Source organism: Gymnoscopelus microlampas (genome assembly GCF_963454915.1).
Source record: "Gymnoscopelus microlampas genome assembly, chromosome: 4".
NCBI lineage: Eukaryota > Metazoa > Chordata > Actinopteri > Myctophiformes > Myctophidae > Gymnoscopelus > Gymnoscopelus microlampas.
In genome coordinates this window covers 50,610,231-50,624,064 of record NC_139941.1, presented here as the reverse complement: position 1 = coordinate 50,624,064, position 13,834 = coordinate 50,610,231, and the positions used below count along the sequence as shown (strand labels likewise).

Genomic DNA, 13,834 nt, shown 5'->3' with positions numbered 1-13,834 from the left:
ATATTAAGACACAAGAGAGGTGTGACAGAGCAGCCTCTTCCACAGACTAATGTCCTCTCTTGTCACAGCAGTACACTATACATGCATATTGAAATGTATTGTTATGCTTGTAGCATGACTCCTATAGACTTCTCAAAACTTTTTCATGTCAAGGACCCCCAAATGGACACTTATTAGCCCGCGGACCCCCATTTGAAAAAATACATTTTAAGGACCCCCAGTTTGACATGCATTAGGGCTACGGACCCCCATATAATGGCATTTCTATCTCTGGGACCCCAATTCATGTTGTAAAATCAATGTTAACTTAACTCTGAGAGTGTACAAATGGAACCAAATGGACCCGTTAGGGTCCATTTGGTTCCATTTGTACACTCTCAGAGTTACAGACTCATAAGGGTCCATTTGGTTCCTATCCATCATTTAGCTGGGGACCCCCTGAAACCCCCTCAAGTACCTCTGGGGGTCCCCGGACCCCACTTTGCCGCAATCATAACAGCGGTGTCAGAATGCACACCGCAGCAGGAGTCTGACACCGCAGCGCTCCGTGGATTCGTCTGTAGTCCCACAGAAGGTGCACATTCTGTTGTGACTGGAATCCCTTGCAAAGGCTAAAATGTAATTTAGATAATGATAGCATATTATGTGTAGACAGATGCCAAGTCATTTGTAGACCTGGCATCCTATAGTGTGTATAGTTTCAATGTACAGATTATAGTACATTGACTGATGATTATATACTAGACTGATGATAGGTTCTTGGTTTACCTATGATCCTAGATTACTATTTCTATGCATTTGATGTATTACCTCGTGTTTACCGTGCTTACTGTGAGTCGCTTTGGATTAAGATTGGCTGCTAAATGCCTAAATTGTAATTGTAAATGTTGATAACCTTTATGTTTATCTGCACAGTCAGATGCTGTTATGAGGAAGTGGCCTAGATGAAGCCTAGCTGTGTAGTTTGGGTGATTGGTGCCTGAAGAGCTGATTGAAGGCAGCCTAGCTGATTGATTAGAGCATGGGGAGCATATTGGGTGGATTGCTGTTCTACTGTGGTTGGTTGATGAGAAATCGAAGGGTTGGAGTATATTAAGGGGAACAGCTCTGTAGCCTCTGCCATGGGGAGAGGTTGACACTTCTGTTCATTTGTGTGGTTGATTTTTGAGTTGCTTTTCTTCAGTTTTTCCACTTTTTGTTTTCTGCAAGTCTGCCTCCTGGTCCATTTCTGACATTATTTTGTTCACGGTTTTCATTGACTTTGAGACGATCTAACCACCAAGCTAAGATTGTACCAGAGCTGGGTCCTGTCTATACCCTGCTATATGGTTCTGAATGTTGGAGAACGACAGAAAATGATCTCCACAAACTGTCAACCTTCCACACCAAAAGCCTACGGAAAATACAGAGAAAATTCTGGCCCAAAACCATCTCTGATCAACACCTTCTTAGCCTGTGTAAACAGGACAACATGGCTACCATCCTTATGAGAAGGCGGTGGAAATGGATTGGACATGTAATCCGTAGAGAGCAGGACAACATCACCCAAACTGCCCTTTCACTGGACACCAGACGGTAAACGTAAGAGAGGCCGACCCAAGAACACCTGGCATAGGACAGTGGAGGGAGAGCTGAAGAACCTGCATCACACCTGGGGTTCTATAAAGACGCTGGCCCAGAACAGACAGGAGTGGAGATCCTTTCTTGCTGCCCTACATGCCAGCCGGCTTAAAGAGCATTAAGTAAGTAAGTACACTCCCACTCTGTTAAAATGTAATTATGTTATTTAGGCAGATGCTAGGTTCTTGGCTTCTCTCTGCGTTTGATGTATGTCCCCTCCCCCCGCCACCCAGTCCCTGGACCCCCAATTTGAGAAGTACTATATTAGGCACGTCCTCCTTCAGTGCATCGACCGACTCACCTTGATGTAGAAGAAGTCCTCGCTGTGTCCTGAGCGGGAGTGGGACAGGGCCTTGGAGGGCTGATTAGACGAGGACGTAGAGGACGAGGCCCCCTGGGTGAAACCGTACTTCAGTAAACCGTCCAGGCTGCGGCCCCCCGGCCTCCTCTGTCGCTGGTTGCCGGTTCCCTTCTTCAGTGTGCAGTCTGAGGCCTGGCAGCAAGGGTGGTGCAACAGTTAGTCCAACTGATGAATTGAGTACAATTGGTGATTGATTAAAGGTCATATACTGTAGTTGCAGCCAGTGTTGATAACGTCGACTTAAACTATGACGAAAAATGTTCGTCGACTAATTTTTTCACTGATGAAAACTAAATAAAAACTAAGCTATGATGACTAAAACTAAGTCAACAAATAAAAACTAGACTAAAATGTCAGTAGGGAATTAGTGGAGAAGAGAACTAAAAGACAAGTCATTTTATGTTTGGTTGTGCTCGGGTGGTGAGCTTGTAGATCAGCTACTTTCAGCATGCAAAAGTGTAAAATCAGCCATTACGACACCATCAAGGCACCGCCACAATACATTTTAGTCGACTAAATCAACTGTAGATTTAGTCGACTATAATCTTATGATATTTAGTCGACTAAGACTAGACTAAAACTAAAACCTTTCAGATGACTAAAATATGGCTAAAACGAAATCAAAATTTGCTGTTGCAGCCAGGGATGTCACGGGCTCTCAGAAGGTGGGGGGATGGACTTTCGGTGGACTATACCCCTTATTTTACACTTTGGCTATTCAAAAATAGCAGATATACAAGCTCATAGCGCAGCACCGAGTGCCGCGCTATGAGCTTGTAGATCTGCTATTTTTGAAAAAGCGTGAAAAACATTTGTAACTGTCAAATGTAAACAAATTCTGTATTTTCAAAATTTCGTGTTTTTTGGGCAGATTTTTTTTTTTTCGTGTTTTGGTTACTTTATTTCGGTTTTAGGGTTAGGGTTAGGTTATTTAATTCTTATTTTTACCGATGTATTATCAAAAAATATATATATTTTTTATTTTTTCAAAAAGTGGGGGGTATGAAATCACGGATCTGTGAGAGTGAGGGTGTCGCGTCGTACGCACAGTGAATGGCCGTGACGCCCCTGGTTGCAGCCCTACAGTAGGCCTACCTGGCAGTGTTTGCTGTTGAGGCTGTGGCCGTTCAGGAGGCTGCCTACACTTCCCATGATCCCGCAGGGCATAGGTGAGGAGGGGGGCAGGGCGGGGCTAGAGGAACGGTGATGGACAGTTTACACAGTGGTGGTGATGAGAGGACTGGTGTCATGACCCCGGGATAGAGGAGCTGTCACCGCTGGCTTCATCTGCAAAAAAAAGTATGGGGAAACGTGAATATCAGACCTTTACTTGTAACAAAGTATACATTGTGGTATTGATACTTTTACTTGAGTAAAACATTTGAGCAGGGACGTCACAGGCTCTCAGAAAGTGGGGGGGATGGACTTTCGGTGGACTATACCCCTTATTTTATACTTTGGCTATTCAAAAATAGCAGATATACAAGCTCATAGTGCGGCACTCGGAGCTTGTAGATCTGCTATTTTTGAAAAATCGTGAAAATTTGTGCAAATCTTTGAATATCATTTAAGCGATCATTTGTAACTGTCAAATGTAAACAAATTTGAATTTTCAAAAATGTGCGTTTTTTGGGCGGATTTTGTTAGTTTTTTTCCGGTGTTTTGGTTACTTTATTTCAGTTTTAGGGTTAGGGTTCGGGTTAAGTTATTTAATTATTATTTTTGCCTGATTTTACAGCAAAAAAAGATATATTATTATTATTATTATTATTTTATTCATTTTTTTTCCCAAAAAGTGGGGGGTATGAAATCACGGATCTGTGAGAGTGAGGGTGTCGCGTCGTACGCACAGTGAATGGCCGTGACGCCCCTGCATTTACTTCTTCTGGTTCTGGAACCGTTTTCCAAGTTTTTATCAAACTGTCAGAGCTAGTATGTGGACTTGACCTCTTTTCAAGGACCACCATAGCTCTTGAGAATGTACAAATGGAACCAAATGGACCCTCCATAGCCATAGAAATCGTTAAAGGGGACTGTTATTATTAGGGAATCAAACCATTGGGAGGGAATTGTTTAAGGAACCGTAAAAATCGTAAAAAAAAAAAAATTAATCCTAAAGGATCCCAACAACCCTTTAGTGTTCAGTTCAGACGTGCAGGTGTTCTCACACATTTGCAAAACAAACAGAGTGAGGTGAAGAGAGAGAGAGAGAGAGAGAGAGAGCGAGAGAGAGAGAGAGAAAAACGAAAGAAAGCCCAGTGTTGTTGGCATTCCGCCCGGCTTTGTTCGCCTAGATTTATGGCACAGCCGTTGATCTTGACAAATAACCCTTTGGGTGCCCTTCCTCTAAACAAACTTGTAATTAGGCTGCTTCAAATCTACTCAACACTTGGCGCATAGTAGGCTACAACACCAGCAACCTGGAATTATATTACTATAAAATACTTCTCTATTGTTTGCCAGCTATTTTGACAGGTACTATAGCGGGAGAGAGACCATGCAACCACACTGCTAAGATTAAAAGTTTTCAGAGCACACAGTTGAGTATATTTCCTGCCAGGCTCAAATTGTTTGATTCCCCATGTTTTTTTGTTTGTTTGTTTGTTGGTTTGTTTTGGGTTTGTGCAAACGAGATTGAATTATGAATGCTGGAAACATTATGGACAGATTGAAAGTTGAGTGTTTTTTTTTTCTCCACACCCCCTCGTACAACCCACACGGATGTTTCTTGCTTCTTAAGAGTTACAATTCTGTATCTGCTACTGCTGGTGTAAAGTACTTAAGTACTGTACTTGAGTATTTACAATTTTCAATACTTTTACTTCTACCCCAGTACAATTCAGAGCAAAATATTGTACTTTTACTCCACTAAAATTATATGAAAACTTTAGTTACTAGTTACTTTCTAGATGTTGATTGTTAATACAAAACACATATATTTCGGCCATTTGAAAATAGCAGATCTACAACCCCACAATACTTGTAACAGATTTCTACAATAGGGTATTGATACTTTTACTTAAATAAAAAGAAATGGAGTCTTATAACCATCACTGCAAGGATGTTTGTTGCTTCGTAGAGTTACAATTCCGGATCTGCTATTCTTGTGTCCATTGTTATGTCCTGTTTAAGGTCTTTACACACCAGGGTGGGGGTAAACAAAACCATAATTGACAGTTGAGTATTTAAAAAGACAGTTGAAGACGCCTCATTCATGCAAGTTGATTTACTGGTTACTCTAAGAGCGGGCACCAAGGAAGAGTCGGCACCTCAATGTTAAATTGGCTACATTGGACAATTAACGCCTAATATTTCTACGATTGCTACAAAACCTCTACAAAACCTGAATAGCCATATTTAATAATAGTCATTTTGGGCATAAACAAGACTTTGAAGGGTAAAAATCTCTGATAATGATATACCCTGCATGTAAAAATCATGGATACTTTACTTAAGACCATTTTCCAAATTATTATTTTTTAAACATTAGCAAAAAATAACCAACCCACTCTTCCTCTATCTGATTTATTCACCTTTGACCTTTTTTTGGACAAAAAGTTGCATTACTTTAGCGTGATATTTGCGTTCTGTGCAGATGCACTCGGGTGCATTTCGCCTTTCCGACATGTCGCCTTTCCGACGTTAACGAACCCTATACCTAACCCTAACCCTAACCCTAACCGCACGCGGAAGCCACTAGTCGGAGTGGCGAGATGTCGGAATGGAAGGAGCACCCCGATGCACTCATAACACAAACAACAGTTTGATAAAAAAATATGTATTTCCGGGCGAAATAATTGCACTAAAACATCCCCCCCCATGGGTCTTTTTAAGTGGAACCAAGTCCCAGATGTTAGCCTAACTAGTTAATGTGCTTCCAGCCCACAGGGGAAAAGTCCTCTCCATAGTTATAAGTAAAGTAGCAGAGATGAGAGGGACTCCAAACTGGCCGAGCACTGAAGCTCCCAATAACCACCTGGTCCACTGGCTTTAAGCACTTTATAATGGTCTGGGCCCGGGCTACAAACAAAAGCACCGAGGCCACACAGCACAGCAGCCCCGCCGTAATTGCTGGCGTTTCTGAGTGGGTAGGTTACACTTAGCTTCAGGCTAATCCGTGGCTAATCACTGTTTCTGCACAGCCCGGTGCTGGGGAGGACACACTGAAGCTGTCAGTGCCATGGCATTGTTCTGAGCCTGGCTTTAAAGCAGCACCGAGCGAGGAGGAGGAGGAGGGAGGTGTGGCGAGTTTTCATCCTTCACAAGGCGGAGAGGAGAGGAGAGGAGAGGAGAGGAGAGGAGAGGAGAGGAGAGGAGAGGAGAGGAGAGAGCAGCGGCGGTGGCGGTGAGCCATGAGGCCTGATAGATGTGTCATCATCAGTGGGAGGGAATTAACATGAACGGCTGCTAGACAGATAGCTAAACAATTATCATGGCTGTCGAGGTGGGGGAACCTTGTGTATGTTCAAAGCCGTTATACTTTTCAAGAAGTGTCAAAATGAACCTGTGTGTTTCCCATTGGATCCAATGCAGTAATTATTACCTGTGGTGGAAAAAGTACCCCCCCCCCCCCCCCCCGTCAAATGCACATATATGGAGTCAATTGCATATGGAGATCAACATGCACTGATGTCAGACGAAACAGAAGAGGCCCCAAGGGGCCCTCCTGTCATATATATGGAGTCAAATGCAATTTGACTGTGAGGGACTCTAGATGTGAGGGTCACGTTGTGGCCCTCACAGTATTGGCCCTCATTTATAAAAACCCACAGAAAGACTGTTGCATCCCGATTTTGGACAGGCAAAGTTTTTTTTGGAAATGTCCTCTTTTACAAACATAAAAAGGTGACATATGGAGATACAAGATTTCAATCTACAAGCTCACAATGCGACGCATTGTGAGCTTGTAGATCTTTTTTACACATTTTATACATTTTTGAAAACTTTTGAAATGGGACATTCTGCATAATGAGTACTTTCTACTTTTGATACTTTAAGTATATTTTGATACCATACTTTTGTACTTTTACTCAAGTACATTTTAAATTCCGGACAGAGTATTTCTACATTGCAGTATTGCTACTTCTACTTAAGTAAATCACGTGGAATAAATCTTTCCACCATTGAAAAAAAGCCAACCGGCCAACCGGTAAAAAGTGGGTCCAGCAGCACAGAGGGAGGCTGCAGGAATGGAACCATGGAGAAAATGTTTATCCTTTTGTGTTTGTTGTGAATTATGTGCTGGTGGTGGGAGAGAAGAGAAGAAGAGAAACTGTGTGGGCACAAAGTCATTTCATATTGCAAGGAGCCTTCATAAGCATATAAAAGCCACAGCACGCTGACAGCCACTTGGAAAGCATCCAACTCAGCCAGACCCCAAACATCAAAACCACAACAAAGCTTTTTGATTCGGGGATGAAAATACAAAAAAAAAAATACAATCTGCACAGCTGCACAGCTTCTGAAAGCTGTGAATAATGGCACATAATGTGCTTAAATTAGTACCTGGTGCAAAGTGCAAAGCAGTGCAATTCCACATGGCACTGGGCTGTAAACAGAGCTCCCCTGACGTGGAGTCATGACGATGACAGCCCTGTCTGGGTGGTCCACGGCCACGTTAAAGAAACCTATCCCAGAAATTCACCTCTCTCTCTCTTTCTCTCTCTCTCTCTCTGTCTCTCTCTCTGTCTCTCTCTCTGTCTCTCTCTCTCTCTCTCTCGCTCTCTCTCCTCTCTCTTGCAACCCAACCAACCATCACTCCTGGATATTAGCATTCAACACTGACATGAGGTCTACAGCCATAAAACAATGGATTTTACTTACTGTCTGCTGGGGCACACAACTAATCGCCCCCCATCTCTAGCAAGGCTGCTGCTGCTGCAGGGCAATCCATCCACAAAGTCCTGGAGACAGGCTAGAGCAAGACAAGGCTCTATGGATGTATGTGTGTGTGTGTAGACGTAGTACGTGTCTGTGTGTCTGTGTGTGTGTCTGAGGGAAGCATGTGTCCCTGACTGAACCAGGAGGAGCAAGTGAAAACATAACACTATCACACACCATGCAGGAGGGTCTTCTTGTCTGTCTGTGTGTCTATTGGAGGAGGGGGTGGGGTCTCTCTCTCTTCCAAAAGCCTGCCTTTCTAGTCAGCGGGAAACCTGGCTGTGGCTTTGCATTATAACTGACATCATGTAAATTTCAATGTTGTGTGTGTGTGTGTGTGTGTGTGTGTGTGTGTGTGTGTGTGTGTGTGTGTGTGTGTGTGTGTGTGTGTGTGTGTGTGTGTGTGTGTGTGTGTGTGTGTGTGTGTGTGTGTGTGTGTGAGCTTATAGGGAGATGTTCTGTGGGACTTCTGGGACCCCCACCCACCCTTACACCCCCACACACACACCCACCCACACACCCCAAGGGAGCCAGTGTACAACATGTGCTCCCCATAGAACCGGCACACGCCGCTCAAGTGATTAACTCCTCGCATTCACAAAGGATCCTTTACACCCCCCGCGCCCCCCCGTGCCCCCCGCCCCTCGTCCTCCCTCTGCTCGCCCCGTTATCACCCCCCCACACACACACACACACACACACACACACACACACACACACACACACACACACACACACACACACACACACACACACACACACACACACACACACACACACACACACACACACACGCCTCTCCATCGACTAGCTGTGTAATAACCATTCATCCTTTCCCTCCCCTTTCCTACTACCACCCTCCCCTCTATCAATCCTTCTGCCCCCCCCCCACCCCTCCCTCCCTCTCTCGTTCTCTACACATCCATCCCCTGCCCCCCCTCCTTTGCACCCTGCCCTGCACACCCCCCCCCCCCCTCTCTGAACAAACAACACTTTGGCTTGAAGGAGAGAGAGTGAGTGAGCAGTGGTGGAAAACGTACTCACGTTTTTTACTTAAGTAAAAGTATCCATACTGCAATGTAGAAATACTGTGTTACAGGTAAAAGTCTGGAATTGAAAACTTACTTGAGTAAAAGTACAAACGTATTGTACATTTTGATATTGGTATCAAAATGCAATTAAAGTATTAAAAGTAGCAAGTATACTCATTCTGCAGAATGTCCCGTTTCACAAGTTTTCAAATGAAAATCATTTGAAAATAGCAGATCTACAAGCTCACAATGCGCCGCATCGCGACGCATTGTGAGCTTGTAGATCGGCTATTTTCAAATGGCCGAAATGTATACAGGGCTGAAGTGGTTAATGTATGTTTTGTAATAATAATCAAAATCTACAAAGTAACTAGTAACTCAAGTTTTCAAATAATTGTAGTGGAGTAAAAGTACAATATTTGCCTTCGAGATGTGGTGGAGTAAAAGTAAAAAGTACTGAAAATTGGAAACACTCCAGTAAAGTAAAAATGCCTCAAAATCGTACTTGTGAATGCCATTTCTAACAAAAAAGTACAGTACTTGAGTAAATGTACTTGGTTACTTTACACAACTGCCGGCCCGCACCCCTCTCTCTGAACAAACACCACTTTGGCTTGAAGGGAGCGAGAGAGAGAGAGTGAGTGAGTGAGAGTGAGGGAGTGAGTTGAAAAAAAAGGCCCGCTTTGCCTCTCTGGTTTGTCTCTTTGTCTGTTGAAGTGTGCTGCTTCTCCTTTTGTGTGTGTGTGGAACTCTTGTCCTGCCAGTTGATGTATTCTCCCTGAACGGTCCAAGGACCATATTTGAGTGTTAAATAAATGGCTACTCCTCACAATAAGAGGGACTATGGAGTATGTGCTGCTGCGCTTTTATGGTGATTTATACCCGCCGTAGTGCCTCTCTCGTGCCTGTTTGTTCACACGCGCGCCCGTGCACACACGCACACACGCACTCGCACGTTCGTATTAGCCTACTATTCTTCTGAGGACATAAGAATTTTACGGACAGCATTGAAATGGCTGAAAATAACTGAAAAGATTGCTCAAAAGTAGATGCAAGCTCAAGCGTAAGCGCAGACGCAGACGCAGACGCAGACGCAGACGCACACGCACACGCACACGCACACGCACACGCACACGCACACGCACACGCACACACACTCACACGCGTTCGTACTATTCTTCTGAGGACATAAGCATTTTAAGGACAGCATTGAAAATGGCTGAAAATAACTGAAAAAAATGCTAAAAAGTATGCAAGCACAAGCACAAGCACACACACATGCACACGCACAGACAGACACACACACACACACACGCACGCACACACACGCACACACACGGCCACACACGCAGTCACACAGCGAGTCCCGAATATCCAGTCGCCTGGAGCTTTGCACCCCCCCGCCCCCCTGAACGCCGTTGTTGACAAAACAGAAATATAAATCCTAACATTTTGTGTTTTCTGTTAGATAAAGGTCTTTCTCCCTCATGAGTCAAAATCCATGACAGAAAACCAGTCTGAGGGGATGTTTTTGCTCGCCGCTTAGAGAGAGATGGAGCCACTATCGATCCACCAAGGATATCGTTACAAACAGCATACCCCGATATAGAAACATCTGTCCTCTGGAAAGTCAACTCGGAGCGAACGGTGCGTGGGAATCAACTCAACGACAAGGGGGCTCTTCTGATAAAGCAACAATGATAATATTATCCTGTGACCTTGGCCTGCATCAATCAGATCAATCTGAGTTGCATTAAAGTTTACATTACAACCTTAATGTGAATTAAACTTGTTTCCTCACAAAGTGCTCTAAAAAATAATCGATTGGGGCCCTTCATAATACCTTCTACTGAAACCATATCTGTCACACAGATCCTGTGTTAACCTAACACTGAGAGAGTGTACAAATGGGACCGTTTTGTGCGCTTTCAGAGTGTAATTGACACTGATGATTTTACTGTTATTATCATGGGCCCTCAAGGTTCGAGGAACTTTACTGATGTGACGTCTTGTGTTGCAGGTACATCAGAGTAAAATGCACTTTTCTTTGGGGATTTTTTGGACATTGCCTCAGCATAGAGACTGATAAACAACAGCAGTAAATATACAGTAAAAAAGCTGCAATGTTTACCAGAAGCCCAAGAGACACATCGACCGTCCTTGGCGCCATCTTGGTTTCCAACTCCACTACACTTCAAAGACAAATATTGTTAGCCTGGCATGGCCAGACTATATCAATGTATAGACAGAGCTCTGGCCGATTCGTCTGGTTAAACTATTGTACTTTTGACTCCAGTACTCCACTATTAAATGTGCTTTGTAATTTTGTACTTTTGAATACATTATATATATATACAGCATTATATTTTTAAAAGCAAGTAACTCAAGTAACACAAATTTGACTGAGAAACTTTCACCTGCAGTTAATACTTTCACCTGCTGTAATATTTGACAAGGAGTATCTATACTTTGACTCAAGCAGCGGGGTTGAGTACTTTGTCCAATAACTGGTCATATCATAGTCTTTCAGGAGCCTTCCCATTGTTCCCCAATTATAGTCCAGTTCAGCCCCAAACCCTGTGAGAACAATCAACCATCCAGGTTCACTTTAATTCCTCCATTCAGGTCTGACAATCTGTCAGCTTTAATTGGGGGAAGAAAGCATGTTGAAAGTGAGAGCTGAGAGTTGAATATAATACTTTTATTATACTTCATCCATGGACGTTTTAATAAGCAGTTAAAAATGATCTGACCCCAACAGCTTTTCAGGGGACAAAAGATGATTTAAGACCTTTGGTGATGAGACTAGTGGGGCCTCTGAGAGTGTGTGTGTGTGTGTGTGTGTGTGTGTGTGTGTGTGTGTGTGTGTGTGTGTGTGTGTGTGTGTGTGTGTGTGTGTGTGTGTGTGTGTGTGTGTGTGTGTGTGTGTGTGTGTGGCTGTCAGGGGTGTCAGCTGGTCCTCTGTGGAAGAGGGCTTTGTGTCAGACAGGTCAGCTGGGACTGAAAAGGGCACACGCGCTGCAACCCCCCGGCCCCCCTGCAACCCCTCCCCCCCCCACCCCCCCGCCGGACTATAATTCAGATACGCACTCATGCATGCACGCACGCAAGCACGCACGCACGCACACACACACACACACACACACACACACACACACACACACACACACACACACACACACACACACACACACACACACACACACACACACACACACACACACACACACACAATTTTATGATGCCATTTCCACACATTATTTGTCCTTATTAACACCAGGTAAATGTAATTTTCCCATCTCTTTTGTACAGTACATACAGCATAGTGTTTGTATTTCTTGATGACATGTATTAATGTGTACATTTTTATGCTATGTTGATGAATTGAATACATGGTACCGCATTGGAAACAAGTCCCCAGGACTTTTTTGTGTTATCCTTTAAGCTTTATTGTCTGACTGTACCTCTGTACTGTTTACATTTCTGACTAATACAGCATTCAATCAATCAGTCAATGTGAGCTTGTAGATTTGCTTCTTTCGGTGCATGATACTGATGTGTAACTGGTATAAATCTGGCATACTGTAATTCCAACCCCAAAACCCTCTAAACCTCCGGCCCACTCCGACATTTCCAGCTGCTGAAACACTCATTCACGCATTCATCATCCCGGCATGATTACTGCAACATAGTATCCTCACACGGCACCAGCTCCTCCAGAGTCCTCAGTTAAACTCCAACATATATTACACCCGTCCTCCTCCAACGACCTACACCGGCTTCCTTCCTGTCAAACAAACAATCCACTTCAAACTCCTGCTTATACCACCTACAAGGCACTCAATAATCTGTCTCCCTCTCTGATCTTCTCCAACATTATGTCCGTTCTCTCTAGTGATGGGTCGTTCATGATCGATTCATTCAAAATAACTAGTTCTTTGGCGTGAAGGGGGGCATCGGCAGCGTGGGAAATTGTCGCTTCACCGATGCGTTTCACCGTTTTAGCGCTCCTTCAGCCGCCTTTGCTTCTAAATGTCGGTGCTGTTGCGCCGATAGTTGAGTCACTTTCTCCCCGCCGTTTGCTGCCCCCCCCCCAAGGTTGGTGCCCTGTGTGCAGCAGCAGCACCTAAAGCCCTTCCATTAAGCCGGCACTGCGCGCGTACACACACACACACACACACACACACACACACACACACACACACACACACACACACGGTTGTATTACTATACTTGTGAGGACATCAACATTTTAGGAAGCCGATTTTATGATTGATTTATGATTTTTTGGGGGCATTTTTAACCTAAAGCCGAAAAATAGCAGATCTACAAGCTCACAACGCGTCGCGCTGCGACACGTTGTGAGCTTGTAGATCGGCTATTTTGCGGTGTTTGACATAGCCGCACAACTAAGTATAAAATAGGGGAAAATCAAACCCCAACCCCCTAAACCTAACCTCTAAAGGTCTAAATCCTAAACCTAACACCAACCTGAATCTTTTTCTAATTGTAAACATAGCTCTAAAAATCTTTTTTCAACAATAAAATAACAATTTCTCTTGTGAGGACCAAGAAAATTGACAACTTTTTCTCATATTCGACTATTCTTGTGGGGACGTTTGGTCCTCATAAGTATAGTAATACACACACACACACACACACACGCGCACGCACACGCACATGCACACGCAGAGCATGGCCAATCCATTAGTACGGCCTATTGGACGGCAGCAGCAAAGTGGCCTAAAGAAGTGGGATTTATACTTCTTGCTGCACACTGACCATGAAATTGGGTGCCGTTGTCACTGTTAACATTGACGCACCCTTAAGGCAAACCATACCGCCACGGAGCCAGATGGCACCGCTTTGATTCACAATGTCTCCTATGCTAATGTCTAACATGCGTGTGTGTAATCTATCTAGTTTATTGTGTCTACCTTTC

General features: G+C 43.9%; 1 protein-coding gene across 4 annotated transcripts in view; it reads right to left on the bottom strand.

Annotated features, from left to right (window-relative positions):
- lzts1 (leucine zipper, putative tumor suppressor 1) overlaps positions 1-13,834 on the bottom strand; it is a 62,485-nt gene that overhangs the window by 20,018 nt on the left and 28,633 nt on the right. For 3 of the 4 annotated variants that reach the window (XR_014600669.1, XM_084055727.1, XM_084055728.1), the window contains exons 2-3: positions 3,077-3,268; positions 1,922-2,113 (exon numbers count right to left, since the gene is read on the bottom strand). Coding sequence is in view for 3 of the 4 variants with exons in the window: in XM_084055727.1 (XP_083911853.1) it covers positions 1,922-2,113; positions 3,077-3,148 (264 nt within the window). In the remaining variant the exon portion in view is untranslated. Of the gene's footprint in view, positions 1-1,921; positions 2,114-3,076; positions 3,269-5,029; positions 5,054-13,834 lie in introns of those variants that run through there. The other variant, XM_084055729.1, reaches the window with a different exon arrangement.